This window comes from Aquarana catesbeiana, linkage group LG13, assembly GCF_042186555.1.
Source record: "Aquarana catesbeiana isolate 2022-GZ linkage group LG13, ASM4218655v1, whole genome shotgun sequence".
Taxonomy (NCBI): Eukaryota; Metazoa; Chordata; class Amphibia; order Anura; family Ranidae; genus Aquarana; species Aquarana catesbeiana.
Window position 1 is genome coordinate 132253871 of NC_133336.1, and position 21285 is coordinate 132275155.

The 21285-nt window shown below is 43.8% G+C and overlaps 1 protein-coding gene across 1 annotated transcript in view; it reads left to right on the forward strand.

Annotated features, from left to right (window-relative positions):
* The window catches only part of KNL1 (kinetochore scaffold 1), a 318489-nt gene that overhangs the window by 109120 nt on the left and 188084 nt on the right, over positions 1 to 21285 (forward strand). Inside the window, exon 6 of the mRNA XM_073609599.1 lies at positions 5936 to 5988. Coding sequence (XP_073465700.1) covers positions 5936 to 5988 — 53 coding nt within the window. The remainder of the gene's footprint in view (positions 1 to 5935; positions 5989 to 21285) is intronic.

The following is a 21285-nucleotide window of genomic DNA, read 5'->3' on the forward strand; positions in this document are numbered from 1 at the left end:
TGTGAAAGGACTATTTCCTTGTTCCTCGCTCCATGACTATGCACACATCACTTTACCCTGGAGAAAAAAGCTGCTTTTTACAGGCATTAGCTTTTATTTCTGCCTATAAAAACTTGAAGAAGCTTGTTGCTCATGGTTTTATTGAGATTATTCAAGCTTGTTTAAGCATAAGGCCTCATGCACACAGGGCATTCGAAAAACAAGCTGCAAAGCCACTACCAACGCCAGGAAAAATGTGCTTTTAGTACCTTTTTGCATTGGCGTTAATGCACGTCTAGCCATGCTAGCATTTAGCAGCATTTCTCTGCCTCTATTCAAAATCCATCATGATGATCCAACTTGCAGTGCGGCTTGTGCACTGTGGATCTTCAAGGGGAACCCTCGCCAAAATGAATAAAACTGTCATGGTGTTCCCCCCAAGAGCATACCAGACCCTTTGGTCTGGTATGCTCTTAGGGGGAGCCCCCACGCCCAAAAAATTGGGGGGGGTCCCCCCAAAATCCATACGTGGTCCTTATCCGAGCACGCAGTCCGGCAGGTCAGGAGAGGGGGGGGGGTGCTTTAGGCAGGGGGGCCCTGCGCACCCCAAAGCACCTTGTCCCCATGTTGATGAGGACAAGGTCCTTTTCCTGACAACCCAAATGAGGTTTAATGTAGAAAAGTGTAAAATAATGTATTTGGATGGCAAAAATATGAGGGCAATCTATACACTGGGGGGAGAACCCCTTGGGGTCCTAGTAAATGCAATGCCAAGCTGCCGCTAACAAAGCAAACTAAATATTGGCATGCATTAAAAAGGGGATTAACTCCAGAGATAAAATGTTAATTCTCCCGCTCTACAAGACTCTGGTCCGGCCGCACCTAGAGTATGCTGTCCAGTTCTGGGCACCAGTCCTCAGGAAGGTTGTACTGTAAATGGAGCGAGTACAAAGAAGGGCAACAAAGCTAATAAAGGGTCTGGAGGATATTGGTTATGAAGAAAGGTTGCGAGCACTGAACGTATTCTCTCTGGAGAAGAGATGCTTGAGGGGGGAAATGATTTCAATTTACAAATACCGTACTGGTGACCCCACAATAGGGATAAAACTTTTTCGCTGAAGGGAGTTTAACAAAACACATGGGCAAGGATGTGGAATTCCCTTCCACAGGCGGTGGTCTCAGCGGGGGGGCATCAATAGTTTCAAAAAACTATTAGATAAGCACCTGAACGACCGAAACCTACAGGGATATACAATGTAATACTGACCTATAATCACACACATAGGTTAGACTTGATGAACTTGATGTTTTTACAGCTCTAACGCCGCACCTCAGAACGTGCTGGCCCTGGATTTTTGTACAGCTTGAAAATGCCTATGCCACTTACAGCCCCTAAAAGCCTGTGTGTGGACTAGTGTTTCTCAACTCCAGTCCTCAAGGTGCCCCAACAGGTCATGGTTTTTAGGCTTTCCATTATTTTGCACAGGTGATTATTATTTTTTTTATTTTTATTTTTTATCAAGAGAATGTAAAATACAAAGCATGTATGAGGAAATAATCTTATCAGCCATTGGGCCCTAAGGTAACTTTACTCAAAGTAGCCGACAATTGAAGCAAGGTAACTATTAAACATTTTGAATATCCAAAATGGTGTCATGAACTTTACACATAGTTAAGTACAGTGTGTAGCTTCCCCTCCAGGTAGTCCGGTAATATAGACTACTAGTAATGTCAGCTGGCAAGTAGCACAAATATCATAACAGCCTCTATGAGGGCCTTCATTTGAATCTAAAACATTTGCATAATCTCCAGAATAATAAGAAGAGAAGAAAGGAAAAGGGAGAAGATGGGGGGGGGTACCCGCTTCGGTCCAGTCCTTCTAAAATAATATAATCAATATGTATCGTATCTTTTACTTATTTTGAAACATAATGTCCGTATATGCGGATGTATATTTGAAGGCAAACCAGCAGGACCATATTTTCTGGACTAAATCAGATTTATTTCTGAGGGAATAGGTGAGATCTTCCATGTAATACGTATGATCTACTTCCGTTAGCCATTGGCGTAGGGAGGGTATGTTCGGTTGCTTCCAATAGCGGGGAATGAGTGCCTTTTGCGGCGTTAAGCAGATGGGGTGTAATGGATTTTTTATATGTTCCTGCTGGTGAGCCTGTACAATGGAGTAATATATCCCATGGGTCATTGGGTATCTCAGTACCCTGAATCTTTCGCCCAATGCAAAATAGTCAACCAGTATGGGTGGATCAGCGGACAATACCACCAAATGTGTGCATGTGTAGCACATTCGCCACATCCTCGCCAGCATAGAGGTGAGGATTCAGGAAACATTCTGTGTAGTACCTCTGGGGTATAATGCCATCTTGTTAACCATTTATAGTTTAATTACGCTGTTTTTGAAGCCGTAGAAGAGGTGTGAGCCATTAGAAGAATAGTGGACTTCTGGATTTCTGACAACTCTTTATTAAGATCTTTCTCCCAATTGGTTAAGAAAGTGGGATTGCCTGTGGTGTTAAACATCTGTAAGGCTTGGTAAAAATAGGAGATGGGTCGCTCAACAGGCTGGTCTTCTGAAAAGGCCAGTTCTACGGATGTTAAATCCGTAGCGTTCCTGATAGGTTTCGGGAGAGAGCGAACAAATGCCGTCAATTGGCGATACCTCTAATGATCCAAAGGTGTAGCCGTAGAGTTAGGAAGCAATGTAGAGATAGGAACAATGCCTGTTTGGGTGATAACTTGGTGAAGTAGAGGTGAATTTCCCAAATTCCAGGCATGTGTCCTAGGATCTATGTTTCCAGGGGGAAAATAGTTATGACCAGTCAGTGGCATAAGAGGAGAGTTGTATGGCCATTTGTGAGCTTTACACAGTGAGTCCCACACCATTAGAGTCGAATGCGTGAGCGGTGAAGAGGTCGAGGATAAAGATCTATATTTCTTAGGGATCCATATTTGGGAAAAGAGGTCTGAGCCGCTGAGTGCTATTTTCAGGTAACCCATAATTTGGAATTTTTACGATACTTCCAATCTGAAATCCTATTTAATACTATTGCCCAAAAATACTGCTTAAGGTTAGGTAAGGCCTAGATCTGACAAGAAGGGACCTAGCCAATCTGGGTCGCCTTCTGTTCCATACGTATCTGCCTATCAATGAACCAACTAGCGTAAAGAAACCAACAGGTATTCCATACGGTATCATTTGGAGCAAAAACAGTAACCTGGGTAGTATGTTCATCTTCACCACGCTGATCTTCCCCAACCAAGAGTGTGACATTTTGCAGTTCTGCCCTTATTGTGTTGAGGAGGGGCACAAGGTTAATGCAAAATAGGGAAGCCAGGTCAGGGGTAAGGTATATCCCTAGATACTTCTTGCACAGGTGATTTGATCAGTTTCACTGCCTTAGTAATTACCACAGCCATTTCATCTGGGGCCCTGTGTGCATCAGGCCTAAGTGTTTGTTTGTTTTTTGTTTTTGTTTTTTTTTTTTTTCACAAACCCTCCTAGATAGTATTTTCTTAACCACTGTATAAACAAAAGATTAAAACAAATGTTTTTTACTCGTTTTGAGCTTTTTTGAGCTCTTTGGGTCACTAGCTCCTCTCAAAAAACGTGAGTTTGGTGGGGTTTTTTTCCGCCTGTAGGAGCATATGCCTGAAACCGCCTGAAAAAGCCCTAGTGTGCATGGACACATTGGCTAACATGGAGGGGAATTTTTAGGCAGAATAACATAAATTCTCAAAAACCCTGTAGGAGCCGCTTCTTTGAGCTGCAGTGTGCAATGAGCCCTATTAGTGCTGGGTGGGGGGTTGCATCACAGTTCTTTTGTTCTAAACAACCTCGAATATCTTGTTTAGCAGAATTGGCTAGCCCCCCTTTCATACTGAGTTTTCATGCCCTTAAGCCTAAGGCCTCATGTACACTGCTGCTGGTAAACAGACGTTTTGGAGCAGCTGGGCGTTTTTTTTCAGCTGTTCCTGAACTCTCCTCTTTTTTATCTTATCAGTACATGTACACAGGGTCGTTTTGCAGTTCTTCTGCGGCAGGTTGGCTCCCCTGGGCGAGCCATTGTAGCTGTACTTCGGCCGCTATAAGAGCACTAGGGGGCGAGCGCGGCAGTCGCGATGTCCACCGGGCACCCGTGATCGCTCCACACAGAGGCAGAACGGAGGTCTGTCAATGTAAACAGACAGATCTCAGTTCTGTCAGGGGAGAGGAGCAATATCTGTTGTTCATACTAAGTATGAACAACGATCGATCTCCTCCTCCCCCAGGCAGTCCCATCCCCCCCTGTTAGAAATACTCCTTAGGACGCACATTTAACCCCTTGATTGCCCCCTAGTGTTAACCCCTTCCCTGCCAACGACATTTATACAGTAATCAGTGGCTATTTTTAGCTCTGATTGCTGTATAAATGTCACTGGTCCCAAAAAAGTGTCAGTGTCCGATCTGTCCTCGGCAATGTCGCAGTCCCGGTCAAAAATCACAGATCATTACTAGTAAATAAAAAAAATTTATAATAATTATATCCAAAATATGTAGAAGAAGTTTGTTTTTAAAAAAAATTGGGGATATTTATTATAGCAAAAAGTAAAAAATATTATTACCGGTATTTATTTTTTTTAAATTGACGCTCCCTTTTTTGTTTATAGCGCAAAAATTTTAATCCTGGTCATTTAAGGGGACAAATCTTCCAGGGCTGAAGTGGTTAAACAACGTCCCGTGTACATGAAGCCTAAAGCTGGCCATACATTATACAATTTCCTTATTTAATTTCCTTTTTAGATTTGCCTTCAACTATGTAGTGCAAGGGCCTGCCTGATTGCATACAAATTGAAAGCGTTTAGGTTTAACCTCGTATTATATTGTTTTGGTAAATCTAAGGCCAGGTTCACACCAGTCCGGTGTGAGTTCCAGCTACATTTTCTCTGCGAAGAGAAAAAGCAGCTGTTCAGCGGTGCCTCTCCATTCTAGCTACGCATCAGCTGAGCAGGGAGAGGGGGGAGGTGTAGTGAGAAGGAGAGAATGCCTGATTACAACGGAATGCATCTGCGAATCAGATGCGTTCCCATAGAAGACCATGTGCTTGTAATTCACACCGCACACTTTTTTGGGCAATGCGCAGTGCGAATGCAACGCACATATGTGAACCAGATGCATTCAAATGAAGGTATTTTAAAATATCCTGCGACTTGGATGGGGTGTAAGCTGCATCTAATTCGCATAGGTGTGAACAGGGCCTAAAGGAAATATGTATAATGCATGGCCAGTGTTTTTTGTGGGATTTGTTCTCTCTAGTCAGTTAATTATGCTACACCGGTTTTGGTGGGTTTCACAGGCTTTTGCTGGTTCAGGCTTGGTGTTCCTTTCAGTGGATTAGTGGAGGAAAGCATAGAAAAAAAGTAGATGGACTGGATTAATTGAGGATGTATTGCTTTCAGTAAAGCAGCTGGCGGTTATTTTGTGATATTTCATTGAACTGGAGTCTTGTTAAGGCCCCTTTCACACGAGGCGGACTCCGTTTCTACGGAGCCTGCCTCGGTCTGCCGGCTCAGCGGGAGATCTGTCCGTTGATCTCCGCTGAGTTGGCGGATGACAGGTCCCTCTCCGCTCACCGAGCGGGGAGGGGCTTGTCAGGCGCCACTGCCGCTTATGGAGGGATCGGATGAAAACGGACAGCATGTCCGTTTTCATCAGATCTCATCCGATCTGCCAGCGATGGACCTGGACATAGAGCCATCCGTCTGCTTTTAGCGGATCGGACCGGGTCGGATGTCAGCGGACATGTCTCCGCTGACATCCGACGCTCCATAGACTAACATGGAGCGCCTGTTCAGGTCCGCTGTCAAAACATTGCAAGGTTAGCTTGGAGTTTGTAAACATTTTTGTATTTAAATTGATCTGAACAAAACACTAACAAAATGTTTTTCATTTCTACAGAGTTTTCACACCTGAACTAAAATCAGTTGGAGCTGCAGATGCTGACAGTGGAGGTAATCGCTTGTGTGTGTGTGTGTGTGTGTGTGTGTGTGTGTGTGTGTGTGTTTTTTTTTTTGCACAGTAATCTGTCAGATTCACTCAATGTTAGGGACACATGAATTTAAGAATTCTAGGACATATGAATTATATTGCTGCCTTCAGGAGGTTGGAACAACCACAAAAACCTTTTAGGCTGGGTTCACACTAGCCGCGGCTCACAGCAGGGGGTCTGATGCGTGTCTGTTAAGCGTCCAAATTTTTGGCTGAATTTGCACCTGAAACGGACCAGAAGGCGCACAGGACCCTTCTGCCGTTGAGAGCCGGTCACACTCTCCTGTCATACAGATTGGAAGCAGGGAAACCCGCATCCAGTTCGCATCAGTGTAAACCCAGCCTTAATCCAGTTTAAACCTGCCTCCAACCATCATGCCCCGCTTTTTTGCTAGTGTCCTAGGAGCTTGCTGAAGCATTGGGCACAAACTCGCTGTACGTAATTTTGGGTATCCTTTTTAAAATTCCCGCTGAATCCCACTGGCATCAATACGTATAAATATATTTAAATCACAGCCAGCTCACAACCTGTAAATTCCGCTAACCTATAAAACATGCAGAAAAATATGCATCATAAAAACAGCATATAAAGCTAAAAAACACAACTACGGTACATTTTCCATGCATGATAAAAACCCATAAACAGCACAAAAAGATATGTGGAAGGATTACTCTTATATCAAAAGGCAAAATACAGGAATGCACGTATAAAAAATTTTATATCAAATGTTTAAAGGCAGATGGTATCAATATTTTTGTTTTCATATATCCAATATGATTCCCTCTGGCGAATGTACATGGTGCAACATTTCTTTTTTAATAGCAAAAACTATTTCCCTAACTAGTTGCTGTGGCCACTGTATAAACTGTATGTTGCATCAGTAATGTTACAGTATGTGGCGCTGTATTTTTGGCAGCAGTACAGTCTGTTGCTGTAACAAAACCAAGTCGGGCTGAGCTTTGTTCAGCCATTCACACAGTCTTGTCATTTTTTTTTTTTTTTTCTTTTTTTTTTTTTTTTTTCTTTCAATGAATACAAGGCTTCCTCCTGAGTTGCTGAGGTGGAGATCATGATGTCCTCTGCCCACCTCCCACCTCAACCATTCACAGCACGTAGTAAAAACTGCACATTGCTTTGTGAAAACGCCACACATGAAACATTGTTGGGCTCACAGTTAACCCTTTGATTGCCCCTAAATGTTAACCCCCTCCCAGCCAGTGTCATTAGTACAGTGAACGTGTATTTTCTTAGCAATGGTCAGTGTTTTCAGTCAGTTCTCAACCAGCGTCGGTTATTGTCAGATTGCTCGCCACACTATCACAGTCCCACTATAAATCACTAATCCCCACCATTACTATCGCTGTCCCACTATAAGTCACTTGTCACCACCATTACTAGTATTTATAAAAAAAAAAATACAGTAGCCAATCACATATCACTAGAGACTGTCATGAATGGTTAACTGTGGTGCTGAATAGCAAAAAAATGGCCTGGTGGTTAAATGGTATGTTGGACTTCAATCACATTCAGTCACAACCAGTACAAGACAAACTCTGAAAATGTAAGACTTGAAAACGTATTTTCATTTTTGCAATCAAATTTGAGAAAACTATGTTCGCGGTATATGCTCCTGTTCACACAGCATATCCCAACGTGTGTTTTTTGTAAACGTGCAGTTGGGGGTGGCAAAAAATGTGCAGTTGAGTAACATTTTTGTCACCCGACAAGCCACCCCCCCAAGCTGTAATAGGCAGCGAATGGGGATGTTTACATACTGCAATGCTTTTGCGTCCACGGCAAAGTTCAACCCATTATGTAGCAACTGATGGGCGGCCCGCTAACACAACATAGCCAAGCAAATGGGGAATCGCCATAAACGCCCTGCAACCACATGCAAGGCACGCAGGTACACCACGTTTGACAAAAATGGGGTTAAAACAGGTGGTGAGGAGACATTAGATTGCTTCCTTGCTGTCGGTATCCTCTGAAGCACAATCCGAATGCAGAAACGGAAATTTTCCCCCAGCCTTCCAGGACAGCCCTTGAGAGCTCCTCCCTCCCCGGACAGGAAACACATTGCCTCCAGCTCTTTAAAAGGTGGTCCCTCAGGCATCTGGTCAGTTTTTTGTGTTTCCTTAGTTGGAGGAGACATGCTGCCTGGAGGAACAGTCTTAGGGGAGATGGAATGGGAGAGCATCCATCATCAAGGGCTGTCCAGACCAGCCGAAAATCCCCCTCCGCTTAAGGTCAGGAGGCCTTCCTAGACAGACTACCAAGACAGACAAAAAGAAATGTCCTTGTAGTGCAAGGCTCTTGTCTAGCTACACAAAAACCTTGTGTCCTACTTGCATCACAGCAATGCTAAAGAGTGAGGAAGATTCCTCTGCTCCTTCAAGGATGAAATGCAATATACTTTTCAGTCATTCAGAAAATTTATCTCAGATGCACAAGTCCCAGGCATGACCGTTCGCCAACCTGATCATGTGCCCACTTCTACTCCGGTAGGTTCAGGCGAGCCTTTAGAGAGTAGGGAGAATTCCCCTAAAAACACTGACCCGGACTCTTCCCAATCAGATTCAGGACAGGAGGATTCAGGAGTACCCACAGGGTTCAAACTTTCCCAGGAGGAAATGAACGAACTAGTGGGGGCAATCTATGAGACCCTTAGAGATGGGGGGAAAAAAACAGCTGCAAGAGCATCTGACGGTGGGTACCCCTAGGGTAGAGCTGTTAAAATCTTTCCCCATGCTCTTTAAAGCAGTAGGCCTCATTGCGGATGCCTCGGCCAAGTCTGTAAAACTCTCGGCCAGAGCAGCCTCATTATCTGTTGCAGCCAGGAGAACCCTTTGGCTTAAAACCTAGCCGGGGGACACAGCCTCCAAGTTGCGCTTATGTAGCGTTCCTTTTTCAGGCATGTTTCTTTTTGGCACTCACCTAGATTAAGCCTTAGGCATACAGCTGATAGGAAAAAGACCTTTCCTGTTAAGAAAAAAATCATTTCCCAGAAAAAAATTTTGTCAGGGGACGAAAAAAAGTTTTGTCAGGGGAGTGATCAAGAGAGGATATGCCTTAGAGTTCAACCAAAGACCTCCCACAATAGTATTGATTACTCCATTATCCAGGGACCCAGCAAAAGCTCAGGCATTACCACAACTCATAGGGGAATTAGTAGACCAAAAAGTCCTAATACCAGTCCCCAAACAGGAAGAAGGGAAGGGTTTTTACTTGCATGTATTTTTGGTGCAGAAACCTTCAGGCAAATATCGCTTTATCTTCAACCTAAAGCCCTTGAACAGTCATTCAGTACAAAAAATTCTGAATGGAGTCAATCTACTCTGTCAGGAATCTGCTCCAAAAAAATTGTTTCATGGCAAAAATAAAGGATGCCTATCTGCACATTCCCATCAGGGAAAGCTCCCAAAAATTTATCTGCATAGCAATATGGATAGGGAAAAAGATCTATAATTTTCAAAGCCGAGCCTTACCCTTCCGCCTCTCCTCCATCTCCGAGGATCTTTACCAAGGTCCTGGTACCACTAAGACTGCAAGCCATAACAATTATTCCATACTTAGATGACTTGCTGTTCATAGCGCCAACAAACGAGAAACTACTAAAAGATCTAATGGTTGCACAACAGTGCTTATCCCAGCTTGGCTGGGCACCAATGCGAGAAATCAAATCTATCTCCCTCGCAAGAAATCCTGTTCCTAGGTTACACGATCAGTTCAAAAGAAAAATAATACTCCCACAAGAAAAGGTTGATCGCATGGGACAACGGATAGCACAAATATAGACAAATCTCCCAGTTACTACAAGAGAAATAATGTCAGTTTTAGGACTTATGAAGTCCTCCATCCCGGCTGTCAAATGGGCCAGGTTTCACCAAAGACCACTCCAGTGCTTCCTCCTACAAAATTTGTGGGGAAAAGACTTGGAGGACAAGGTGTACCTCCCAAAAAAAAACAAAGCAAGCCCTTTGGTGTTGTCAAAACCAAATCAATCTACAAGAGGGACTGCTGTCTACAGATTGACTACAGATGCCAGCAGTCAGGGATGGGTGCCCATTTAGAGGGGCAAATAGGCGCAGGGTACTTGGACTCCACTAGAGAAACAACACTCATCCAACTACAAGGAACTCAAAGCTGTAGCCAGAGGAATCTCAGCATTCTAAAGTCAGCTCAGAGGCCAACATACACAGGTTGGATCGGACAATACAACCTCGGTAGCGTACCTAAACAAACGAGGGACCAGAAGTCCCATCTTGATGAGTATAGCACAGGAAATATTCTCCTGGGCAGAGGAAAATCTGGAATCCCTTTTCGGCAAAGGAATGCAGAACAACCTAGCCGATTTTTTTTGAGCACTGCGCTATGTTTACCTGGCAACTGTGCAGTCATGTAACGCTGTACCCAAATTAAATTTTTTCTTTTTTTTTTTTTTTTTGCCCACACAAATGGCTTTCTTTTGGGTGGCATTTGATCACCAATGGAGTTTATTTATGTATTTATTTTGAGATGTGAATGAAAAAAGACCGAAGTGTGTGTGTTGGAGTTTTTTTTTTTATACTGCTAATGGTGGTGATCAGCAACGTATAATGGAACTGGGATAGTGCGGCAGGCAATCTGACACTAAGACCCCTTTCACACTGAAGGCGTTTTTCAGGTGTTCTAGCACTAAAAATAGTGCCTGAAAAACACCTCCCATGCCACCCCAGTGTGAAAGCCCAAGTGCTTCCACACTGGGGTGGTGCATTCTGTGGGAGGTTCAGAAAAGTCCTGCATGCAGCAACTTTGGGGAGGTTTGGGAGCGGTGTATACACTGCTCCCAAAACGCCCTGCCCATTGATATTAACGGGAAAAAATATGAAAAATCGCGCTACCCTTAAAAAATATATATAGTACTGTGAAAATATGTATGTGAAAACCTGCGTGATAATAATAACATACAGGTGATAATTTAAATTGGTGAATTAATATATGGCGTGAACCATGAAGAATGTCCAGTGATCGATGAACATAAATCGGCAAACGATCAGTAATCAATGGACAATATAGTGTAGTGAGTACCACTTTATAAAAAATAAAGTCCAACAAATTAGCATAAATCAGTGAATCGGTTCCTGTTTCCCAATAGTAAGTGAGATCCACCACCACAAATCAACGAGAATGCGTCGCTACCGGAATACCATGATCCCCCATCACAGAGGATCAGGGAGGACACGTATTGTCCTAAACCCCGACTCCATGGGACGGCAAGCAGACACCAGATGGTGGGAAATCACCCAAGGCAGCTCCTCTGCTGTTACTTTCAGTGATGTCTTCTCACTGAAGACTTCTCACTTAAAAAAAGGCCATTTTTAACCCCCGCTAGCAGCCGAAAGGCGATGCTAAAACGACAGTAAAGCGACACTAAAACTAGCGGTGCTTTACCACTGGCGTGGCCCCCGTGTAAAAGGGGTCTGACGCTGGGGGGTTTAACTGACTGCCAGTGATTCTAATACAGTGATCATTGATAATACTATACACTGTCACTGTACTAATGTCACTGGCTGGGAAGGGGTTGACATCTAGGGAAATCGAAGTTTAAATGTGTGCCTAACAATGTGTAATGGAAGTATTGGGTAGCTTAACCTAACAGATCTTTGTTTCTTATCCCTGCTTTCTTCATAAATGTAGGCATAAATATATTCCACTACATTTCTTTGGCAAAAAAAACAAGTCTGTGAATTATTTTTTTACATAAAGTTGTCAAGATATTTCTAATACATCATGGGCGTACTTAGAATTACACCCCAAAAAACATTCTGCTACTACCCAGCTACGATATGGTATATCACATATGTGTGATGGCATAGAAGCGTAGTGGGGCCCAAAAATCCAAGGAAGCACCTTCAGGCATTCTAGGGACATAAATTACACATCTAGTTTTTCTGGCTACCTATCAGGCCCTGGAGCACATGGACAGTAGAAACCCCTACAAAATGACCACATTTCAGAGAGTAAACACCCCAAGGTATTTAAGAGGCACGTTGAGTCTTTTGAAGACTTCAGTTTATCACCACAAGTTTTTGGAAAATAGAGAAAGAAAATGTAAATTTTTTTCTTTTTTTTTCTTTCTACACAGTTGTCAATTTAATGAGACATTTCTCACACGTAGCATGGCCTTACTTAGAATTTCACCCCAAAACTTTTTCACTCATTATCTACTGGACATTGTATCTTGTGTATGGCACAAATCAACCAAAAGGGTCAAAAGCTGTTGTACTGTAATGGTCATCTTTGTCCGAGAGGTCAGGGAATGTAGACGGAAGTTGTCAAACGAACAGGATTTCTTTTTATGAGGAGGTAAGTAAAACCTTGTAACAGAGGGGTGGCTGTGGACGTAGTATACGTGGATTTCGCAAAAGCGGTTGACCGTTCCCCGCACATGGCTAATGTAAAGGGTAAAGTCTACAGGCTTGGAAAGATCAATTTGTAAATGGATAGAAAACTGGCTAAAAGAATTCAGAGTAGTGGTGAATGATTCTTACTCTGAATGATCTAAGGTTATTAGTGGTGTACCCCAACGTTCAGTGTTGGGACCCTTATTTTTTAATATCTTTATAAATGATATAGGGTCTGGGATTAAAAGTACCATTTCAGTCTTTGCAGATGACACCAAGCTATGCAGTGTATGAACGTCCTTGCAGGATGTCTCCAATTTACAAGCAAACCTCAATGCACTGTTTCATTGGCTGGCTATGTGGCAAATGAGGTTTTATGGTAAGTTATGAACTTGGGGGCTAAGAATATGCATGAATCATACATACTAGGGCGAGTACCAATGGGGGAAATCAATGGTGAAGGATCCTGGGGGTTTAGGTAGATCATAAGCTTAATAGCATGCAATGCCAAGCTGTGGTTTCCAAAGCGAGCAAAGTCCTTTCTCGTATTAAGAGAGGTATGGACTTGAGAGAAGGATATCATTAGTAGTTCACAAAAAGGATATTGGGGAACTGGAGAAAGTGCAGAGAAGTACAACTAAACTGATAAGAGGCATGGAGGAGCTCAGTTGTGAGAATAGATTAGAGGAACTGGATTTAATCTTTCTTGAGAAGAGGACCTTGAAGTGGTTGTAAATGCACTTTGAAAAAATGACTAACACCTGCAAGACAAAGGCATACTTACGGGTATCGCGGCTCCAGCACTGTGATTGGCCGGAGCCACGATTACGTTACTCCCATGCATGCGGTGGGAGCCGCTGGTAACGGCACACTCACTGAAGCAAACCGCATGTACATGCCATTGCTTCAGTGCGCATGTGCCGATGACGTCGGCACATGCCAATACAGGGGATATCTCCTAAACCGTGTTGGTTTAGGAGATATTCTGTGTAGCTACAGGTAAGCCTTATTATAGGCTTACCTGTAGCAAAAAGTGGTCTGTAAGGGTTTACAACCACTTTAAAGTGTTTAAGCCACTCTAACCTGTATACATAATTAGCACTGCCTCCTATTGTAGTATCCCCCTCTGTGTGATTTATAAAAATAAGTGCTGCAAATACCCAATTTCACTGCCGAGATTGCGATCACATGACTGGCCAGCTTTCTCCTTTCATCCTCTGAGAGATGCAGTGGGCGGGGCTGAGATTCCTCTGCTGATGTCAGTCTGGGGGAGAGAAGGAGAGAGCTGGCTGGTCATGTGATTTGCAATCTGGGCTCCTAATTGAGGTTTTTACAGTATTTATATGAATCCTTGTCACTGGGGGCCAAATGACACAGGACACGCACTGTCATATAGCATGCCTTAAAGGAACAGGATCTTTTTTTTTTTTTTCCCTTGGGTTAAAGCGGAGGTCCACCCAAGAATTGAACTTCCGCTTTTTGGATTCCTCCCCCCTCCGTTGTCACATTTGGCACCTTTTAGGGGGGAGCAGATACCTGTCTAATCCAGGTATTTGCTCCCACTGTTCTTCCCCCTTGCTGTGAGTGACAGGCGATTTCCTCATCTCATGCAGGAGTGTAAGAGGCATTCTGTGTACTTTACACCCCCCCTTCCTTTCTTCTCCAGCTTCCCCAGGATTGGCTGCCCCACACCTGGGCATGCTGAAGTTATGTGGTGACTTTCCTGGGTTTAGACAGGATGTTGGTGATCATGGGGCATAATCCATGAGACCAGCAGAAGTTCAGTGTAAGAAATATTGATGATTGGCCAAGGGGAGTGTAGAGGTGGGCAGGGAGTCTACTGACATCACAACTCCGCCCATCGAGCCCTGGACAAAAGACCCAACCACAGAATCCTGAGTATTGCAGGGCTCTAAACAGCTAAACGGGAGATATTTGACAGGTAAGGATACATGCAGGAGGCATGTATAATCTTAAAGATGAGCACTATGGAAGTAATTTAGAAATAAGTGGGTTTACATCCACTTTAAGGATCAGAAGGATTTACCCCCTTCCTGACCAGGTCATTTTTTTGCAATATGGCACAGCGTTACTTTAGCTGACAATTGCGCTGGTGTGAGACGCTGTACCCAAATACAATTGATGTCCTCCCCCCCCCCCCCCCCCCCACACACACACAGAGCTTTTTTTTGGGTGGTATTTCATCACCTCCTACGGGTTTTTATTTTTTGCTCTATAAACAAAAAAGAGTGACAATTTCTTCATCAGTTTAGGCCAATATGTATTCTGCTACATATTTTTGGTAAAAAAAATAAGTGTATATTGATTGGTTTGCGCAAAAGTTATAGCGTTATACAAAATAGGGATAGATTTATTGCATTTTTATTTATTTTATTTTTTACTCGTAATGGCGGTGATCAGCAAATTTTTTTTTAATTTTTTTTTTTTTTTTTTTTTTTTTTTTTTTTTTTTGCGGGACTGCGACATTGCATTGGACACCTAACTGACACTTTTTTGTGAGCCAGTGACACGAACAGTGATCAGTGCTAAAAATATTTTTCCCCTGCTGTAGCAAATTGGATCATGCTTTGCTTGGTCTTTTTGCCTTCCTCTGGATCGTGTGTTGTGTTTTTTTTTTTTTTTTTTTTTTTTTTGTTTTTTTTGTTTTTTTTATCTTGGTTGAACTAGATGGACTTGGTGTAGAATCACCTATAGCAGTCCTGTCAGCAAACAGGCTCAGGACCGGTTCAGGCAGCAGGCAGAAACCTGGTCAATAAACAGGCCATAGTTAGTATAGGTGGCAGGCAGAGGCAACACTGCACTTGGGTGTTAGTGATCAGGGACACTGTAACTGGGGTGTTTGTGATTAGGGATACTGTGAGTGGACTGTGGTGATTAGGAACACTGACTGTACTGGTCTGGTGACATTGTACTGCTGTTACATAGTAGCTATGGTTAAATAAAGACAACAGTTCAACCTGTGTAGGTGTATGTGAGTCAGTGTCGATAATGATTTCCCATATCCCTGTATATTGTGTTCTTTAAGATGCATGTCCAAGTGTCTTTTAAAAATATCAATACTCTGCGCTGACACCACCACTTGTGGAAGAGAGTTCCACATTCTTACCGCCCTGACAGTGGGAAAAAAAACACTTCCCGCCCGGCCCATAGCAGATGACAGCCGGGCGGTGGTTGTGTTATCCTGACTGGGCGTCGTATGACGTCCAGCAGGATAACCCCCTAGTGCGTACCCGCGGCGATTGGGGACGGCATGTGCCCCTCGGACACATCGCTTCCCCGATCACGGTAAACAGCCAGTGAATTTGGCCGTTTACCACGTGATCGGATGTGTCAATGTCACAGCCGATCACGTGTCACAACAATCACACCGCCGGAGGAGGGCAGGGATCGATGAAGGCGGGTGTCCCTTGGACACAGCGCTTCCCCGATCAAGGTAAACAGCCAATGAAATTGGCTGTTTTACCACGTGACCGGCTGTGTCCAATCACAGCCGGTCACAAATGTAAACACAGAGGAGCAGTTACCATCTGATCTCTGCTCTCTCCTCACACACCGATCCTGTGAGGAGAGAGCAGGGATCAGTAAGTGAGATTGTCTGTTAGTGTGTTATCTGTACCATACCACAGTGCACAACACGACCCCCCACCCCCAATAAAGAGGACCTGTCACACAGCCCAGCCCATCTGTCAATCAGATCATCTGTCAATCATCTGTCACAGGCCCACCGCTATCAGTACCGCCATTGGTACCGCCACCAGTCCTGCCATCAGGCCCACCGCCATCAGTACCGCCATTGGTACCGCCACTCAGGCTACCAGTACCGCCATCGATACCACCGCCAGTTCCACCATAGGTATCGCCATCAGGCCCACCATCTATACCACCACACAGGCACGCTACCAGTACCGCCATTGGTACCGCCACCACCACACGTACCGCCATCGGTACCACCACCCGTACCGCCACCTGTACCGCCACACAGGCCCGCCACTAATACCACATCGGTACCACCAGCAGTACCATTACATAGGCCCGCCAAAAAGCACTACCATAATGTCGCAAAGGGTTTACACACCTGAGGAGGCATATGCCCTTCTTACCATACGAGGACAAACACCCAATACGAGGACAATATGCGACCGGTCTAAACTATGTGGCATGTTCACCAATGCCAGGAGCCTGGCGGACAAGATGGGTGAACTAGAGATACTGTTGTACAAGGAGGATTTGGATTTTGTGGGAATTTCAGAGACCTGGTTCAACAGCTCTCATGATTGGCTGGCAAACATTCAAGGGTATACCCTATACCGCAAGGACAGAGAGGGTAAAAAAGGGGGAGGGGTATGCCTATATATCAAGAATAATGTACAAGTGAATGTGAGAGATGACATCACTGAGGGGGCTAGGGAGAAGGTGGAATCTTTATGGGTAGAGCTCCAAAGGGATGAAGCTAAGGGGAAAATAATACTGGGAGTATGCTATAGGCCCCCTAACCTGAGGGAGGAAGTGGAGACGGATCTCCTATCACAAATTGGATTAGCAGCAAGGATGGGAAGTGTTATCATAATGGGGGATTTTAATTATCCAGACATAGACTGGGCGGAGGGAACCGCGCATTCATTTAAGGCTCGCCAGTTCCTTAGTGTCTTGCAGGACAATTTTATGGGTCAGATGGTAGACGCACCAACTAGAAATAAAACATTACTAGATCTACTGATTACCAACAATACAGACCTGATAACAGATGTGGAAATACGGGGCAATTTAGGTAACAGCGATCACAGGTCAATTAGTTTCAGTATAAATCACACAAATAGGAGACATGAAGGGAACACAAAGACACTGAATTTCAAAAGAGCCAACTTCCCTAAACTACAAACCTTGCTAAAAGGCATAAATTGGGATAAAATATTAGGAACAAAGAATACGGAGGAGAGATGGGTTTGCTTTAAGAGCATATTAAATAAGGGCATTAGCCAATGTATCCCATTGGGTAATAAATTTAAAAGAGCGAACAAACATCCTGGATGGCTTAACTCCAATGTAAAAATGCATATAAAAGCAAAGGAGAAGGCCTTCAAAAAATACAAGGTTGAGGGATCATCCACAGCATTCAGAATTTATAAAGAATGCAATAAGAAATGTAAGGGTGCAATTAGGATGGCTAAGATAGAACATGAAAGACACATAGCGGAGGAGAGCAAAAAAAATCCCAAGAAATTCTTTAAGTATGTAAACAGTAAAAAAGGACAGACCATATTGGCCCCATAAAGAATGAGGAAGGACATCTGGTTACAAAGGATAGGGAGATGGCAAAGGTATTGAATTTATTCTTCTCCTCAGTCTTCACGAGTGAATCGGGGGGCTTCAGTAACCAAAACTGCAGTGTTTATCCTCATGACACAACACAGGAAGCACCTACATGGTTAACAGAGGACGGAATTAAAATTAGACTTGAGAAACTTAACATTAATAAATCACCGGGACCAGATGGCTTGCATCCGAGGGTACTTGGGGAACTCAGTCAGGTGATTGCCAGACCGTTGTTCCTAATTTTTACAGACAGTCTATTGACTGGAATGGTACCAGCTGATTGGAGAAAAGCCAATGTAGCACCAATATTTAAAAAGGGCCCAAAAAACATCCCTGGGAATTACAGACCAGTTAGCCTAACATCAATAGTATGTAAACTCTTGGAGGGGATGATAAGGGACTATATACAAGATTTTAGTAATAAGAATGATATCATTAGCAGTAATCAGCATGGATTCATGAAGAATCGTTCTTGCCAAACCAATCTATTAACCTTCTATGAGGAGGTGAGTTGCCATCTAGATAAAGGAAGGCCCGTAGACGTGGTGTATCTGGATTTTGCAAAAGCATTTGACACAGTTCCCCATAAACGTTTACTGTACAAAATAAGGTGCGTTGGCATGGACCATAGGGTGAGTACATGGATTGAAAACTGGCTACAAGGGCGTGTTCAGAGGGTGGTGATAAATGGGGAGTACTCAGAATGGTCAGGGGTGGGTAGTGGGGTTCTGTGCTGGGACCAATCCTATTTAATTTGTTCATAAACGACCTGGAGGATGGGATAAACAGTTCAATCTCTGTATTTGCAGATGATACTAAGCTAAGCAGGGCAATAACTTCTCCGCAGGATGTGGAAATCTTGCAAAAAGACCTGAACAAATTAATGGGGTGGGCGACTACATGGCAAATGAGGTTCAATGTAGAAAAATGTAAAATAATGCATTTGGGTGGCAAAAATATGAATGCAATCTATACACTGGGGGGAGAACCTCTGGGGGAATCTAGGATGGAAAAGGACCTGGGGGTCCTAGTGGATGATAGGCTCAGCAATGGCATGCAATGCCAAGCTGCTGCTAATAAAGCAAACAGAATATTGGCATGCATTAAAAGGGGGATCAACTGCAGAGATAAAACGATAATTCTCCCGCTCTACAAGACTCTGGTCCGCCCGCACCTGGAGTATGCTGTCCAGTTCTGGGCACCAGTCCTCAGGAGGGACGTACTGGAAATGGAGCGAGTACAAAGAAGGGCAAAAAAGCTAATAAAGGGTCTGGAGGATCTTAGTTATGAGGAAAGGTTGAGAGCACTGAACTTATTCTCTCTGGAGAAGAGACGCTTGAGAGGGGATATGATTTCAATTTACAAATACTGTACTGGTGACCCCACAATAGGGATAAAACTTTTTCGCAGAAGAGAGTTTAATAAGACTGTGGCCACTCATTACAATTAGAAGAAAAGAGGTTTAACCTTAAACTACGTAGAGGGTTCTTTACTGTAAGAGCGGCAAGGATGTGGAATTCCCTTCCACAGGCGGTGGTCTCAGCGGGGAGCATTGATAGCTTCAAGAAACTATTAGATAATCACCTGAATGATCGCAATATACAGGGATATGTAATGTAATACTGACACATAATCACACACATAGGTTGGACTTGATGGACTTGTGTCTTTTTTCAACCTCACCTACTATGTAACTATGTAACCATGTCGGATAATGAGAGCAGCGGGGAGCTCCCATCATCCAATTCTGGTTTGGAATACGAGCCAGTGGAGGATAGTGGATCGGAGTCCGAGTCCTCGGAGGAAACCATCCCTCCCAAAAGAATGAGATCAGGACTAAGATCAGGAGATCTGCCCACCACCAGCAGCGCCAGACCCCAGAAAGAGGAGCCCAGTAGAAGTACTGGAATCACACACCCAACCCGAAGACCCCAGCCCCAGTCCTACCTTCCCGATGCCCTGGCAAACCCCTTATGGTTGCCTACCAACTCAGGATCCGCTATCATCCCCCCTTTCACTGCACAGTCAGGTGTGCAGCCCGACACTTCAAATTTTTCTCAATTTGATCATTTTTGTTTATTTTTCCCACAAGATTTGCTGCAGAATATGGTGGATCAAACTAACCTCTATGCATCCCAATTTATTGCTGCCAACCCCAATTCTTCCTATGCCCGCATGTTTCAGTGGCGACTCCTAACACAGGACGAATTTTAAATTGTTTTTGTGCCTTATGTTTAATATGGGGCTTACAAAAAAGAACGAAGTCCATGCATATTGGTCCACCAACCCCATCCACCAACCATGTCAAATTGTACAAGATATGCCCCCTAATCAATTCCTTTTCTCAGCGATTTAGAGACTTTTTTTTTTATCCCAAACCAAAAAATTTGTGTGGACGAGACCCTCATACATTTCACTGGCCGACTGCACTTCAAGCAGTATATATCAAGCAAGAGAGCCAGGTATGGGCTGAAATTAAATAAAATATGCGATCGAGCCACTGGATATGTGTTCACATTCCGGATCTACGAAGGCAAAGACTTTCAGCTCCAGCCCCATGATTGCCCCACATATATTGGAACCAGTGGTAAAATTGTCTGGGAGCTGGCATACCCCCTGTTTGACAAAGGATACCATTTTTATATGTCGACAACTATTAGACCAGCCTGCCCCTTTTTCGTAACCTTTTATAGTAAAAAAAAAAAAAAAAAAACGGAAGGGATTCCCACAATTTGTTGACAAAAAGATTGCAAAACTGAGAATCTGCATTCATGAGGAACGAGGAGGTGTTGGCCATGAAGTGGAGGGACAAGAAAGATGTCCAAAGAGGTGGCCCCATTGTAAAGCCCGAATGTGTCCACGATTATAATATGTACATAGGGGGGTGGACTTAACCGATCAGATACTACAGCCCTATTTATCAACCAGAAAGTCCTGTTATTGGTACAAGAAAGTTGCGTTTCACATGGCCCTTTTTAATTTATTTGCTACCAATAACCAACTCAAAACCAACAAATCACCTACCTGAAGAATAGTGAAGATATTGTCACTGCCCTCATTTACCAACAAGGTCCCGCCCCAGTAAGCATTCACTCTGATAGCGTGAGTTGACTTCACGAGCAACACTTTCCCTATCACATTCCCCCCACAGAATCTGGAAGAAGACGCCAAAAGAAATGCCATGCATGCAGCAGAGGAGGAGTAAGAAGAGATACCAGCTATTATTGTCTCCAATGTCCCTCCCAACCTGGCCTGTGCATCGGAGATTGCTTTAAAAATTATCATCCATCCATCCAATATTAGTTCCCCTTATTATTAACAGACTGCCATTTCCCCATTTGCCTGCTACCATGTTAATTAACTGGCCCTGTCCTGTTTACCGACTATGTCTTTGCTTGCCGATTTAAACCACATTTCTGACTTCCACGTGCACAAACCTTAGCCTGTTTACTGACGATGCCTCTGCCTGCCGATTTAAACCATGTTTCTGACTTCCACGTGCACCGACCTTGGCCTGTTAATCGACCATGTTTTTGCCTGCC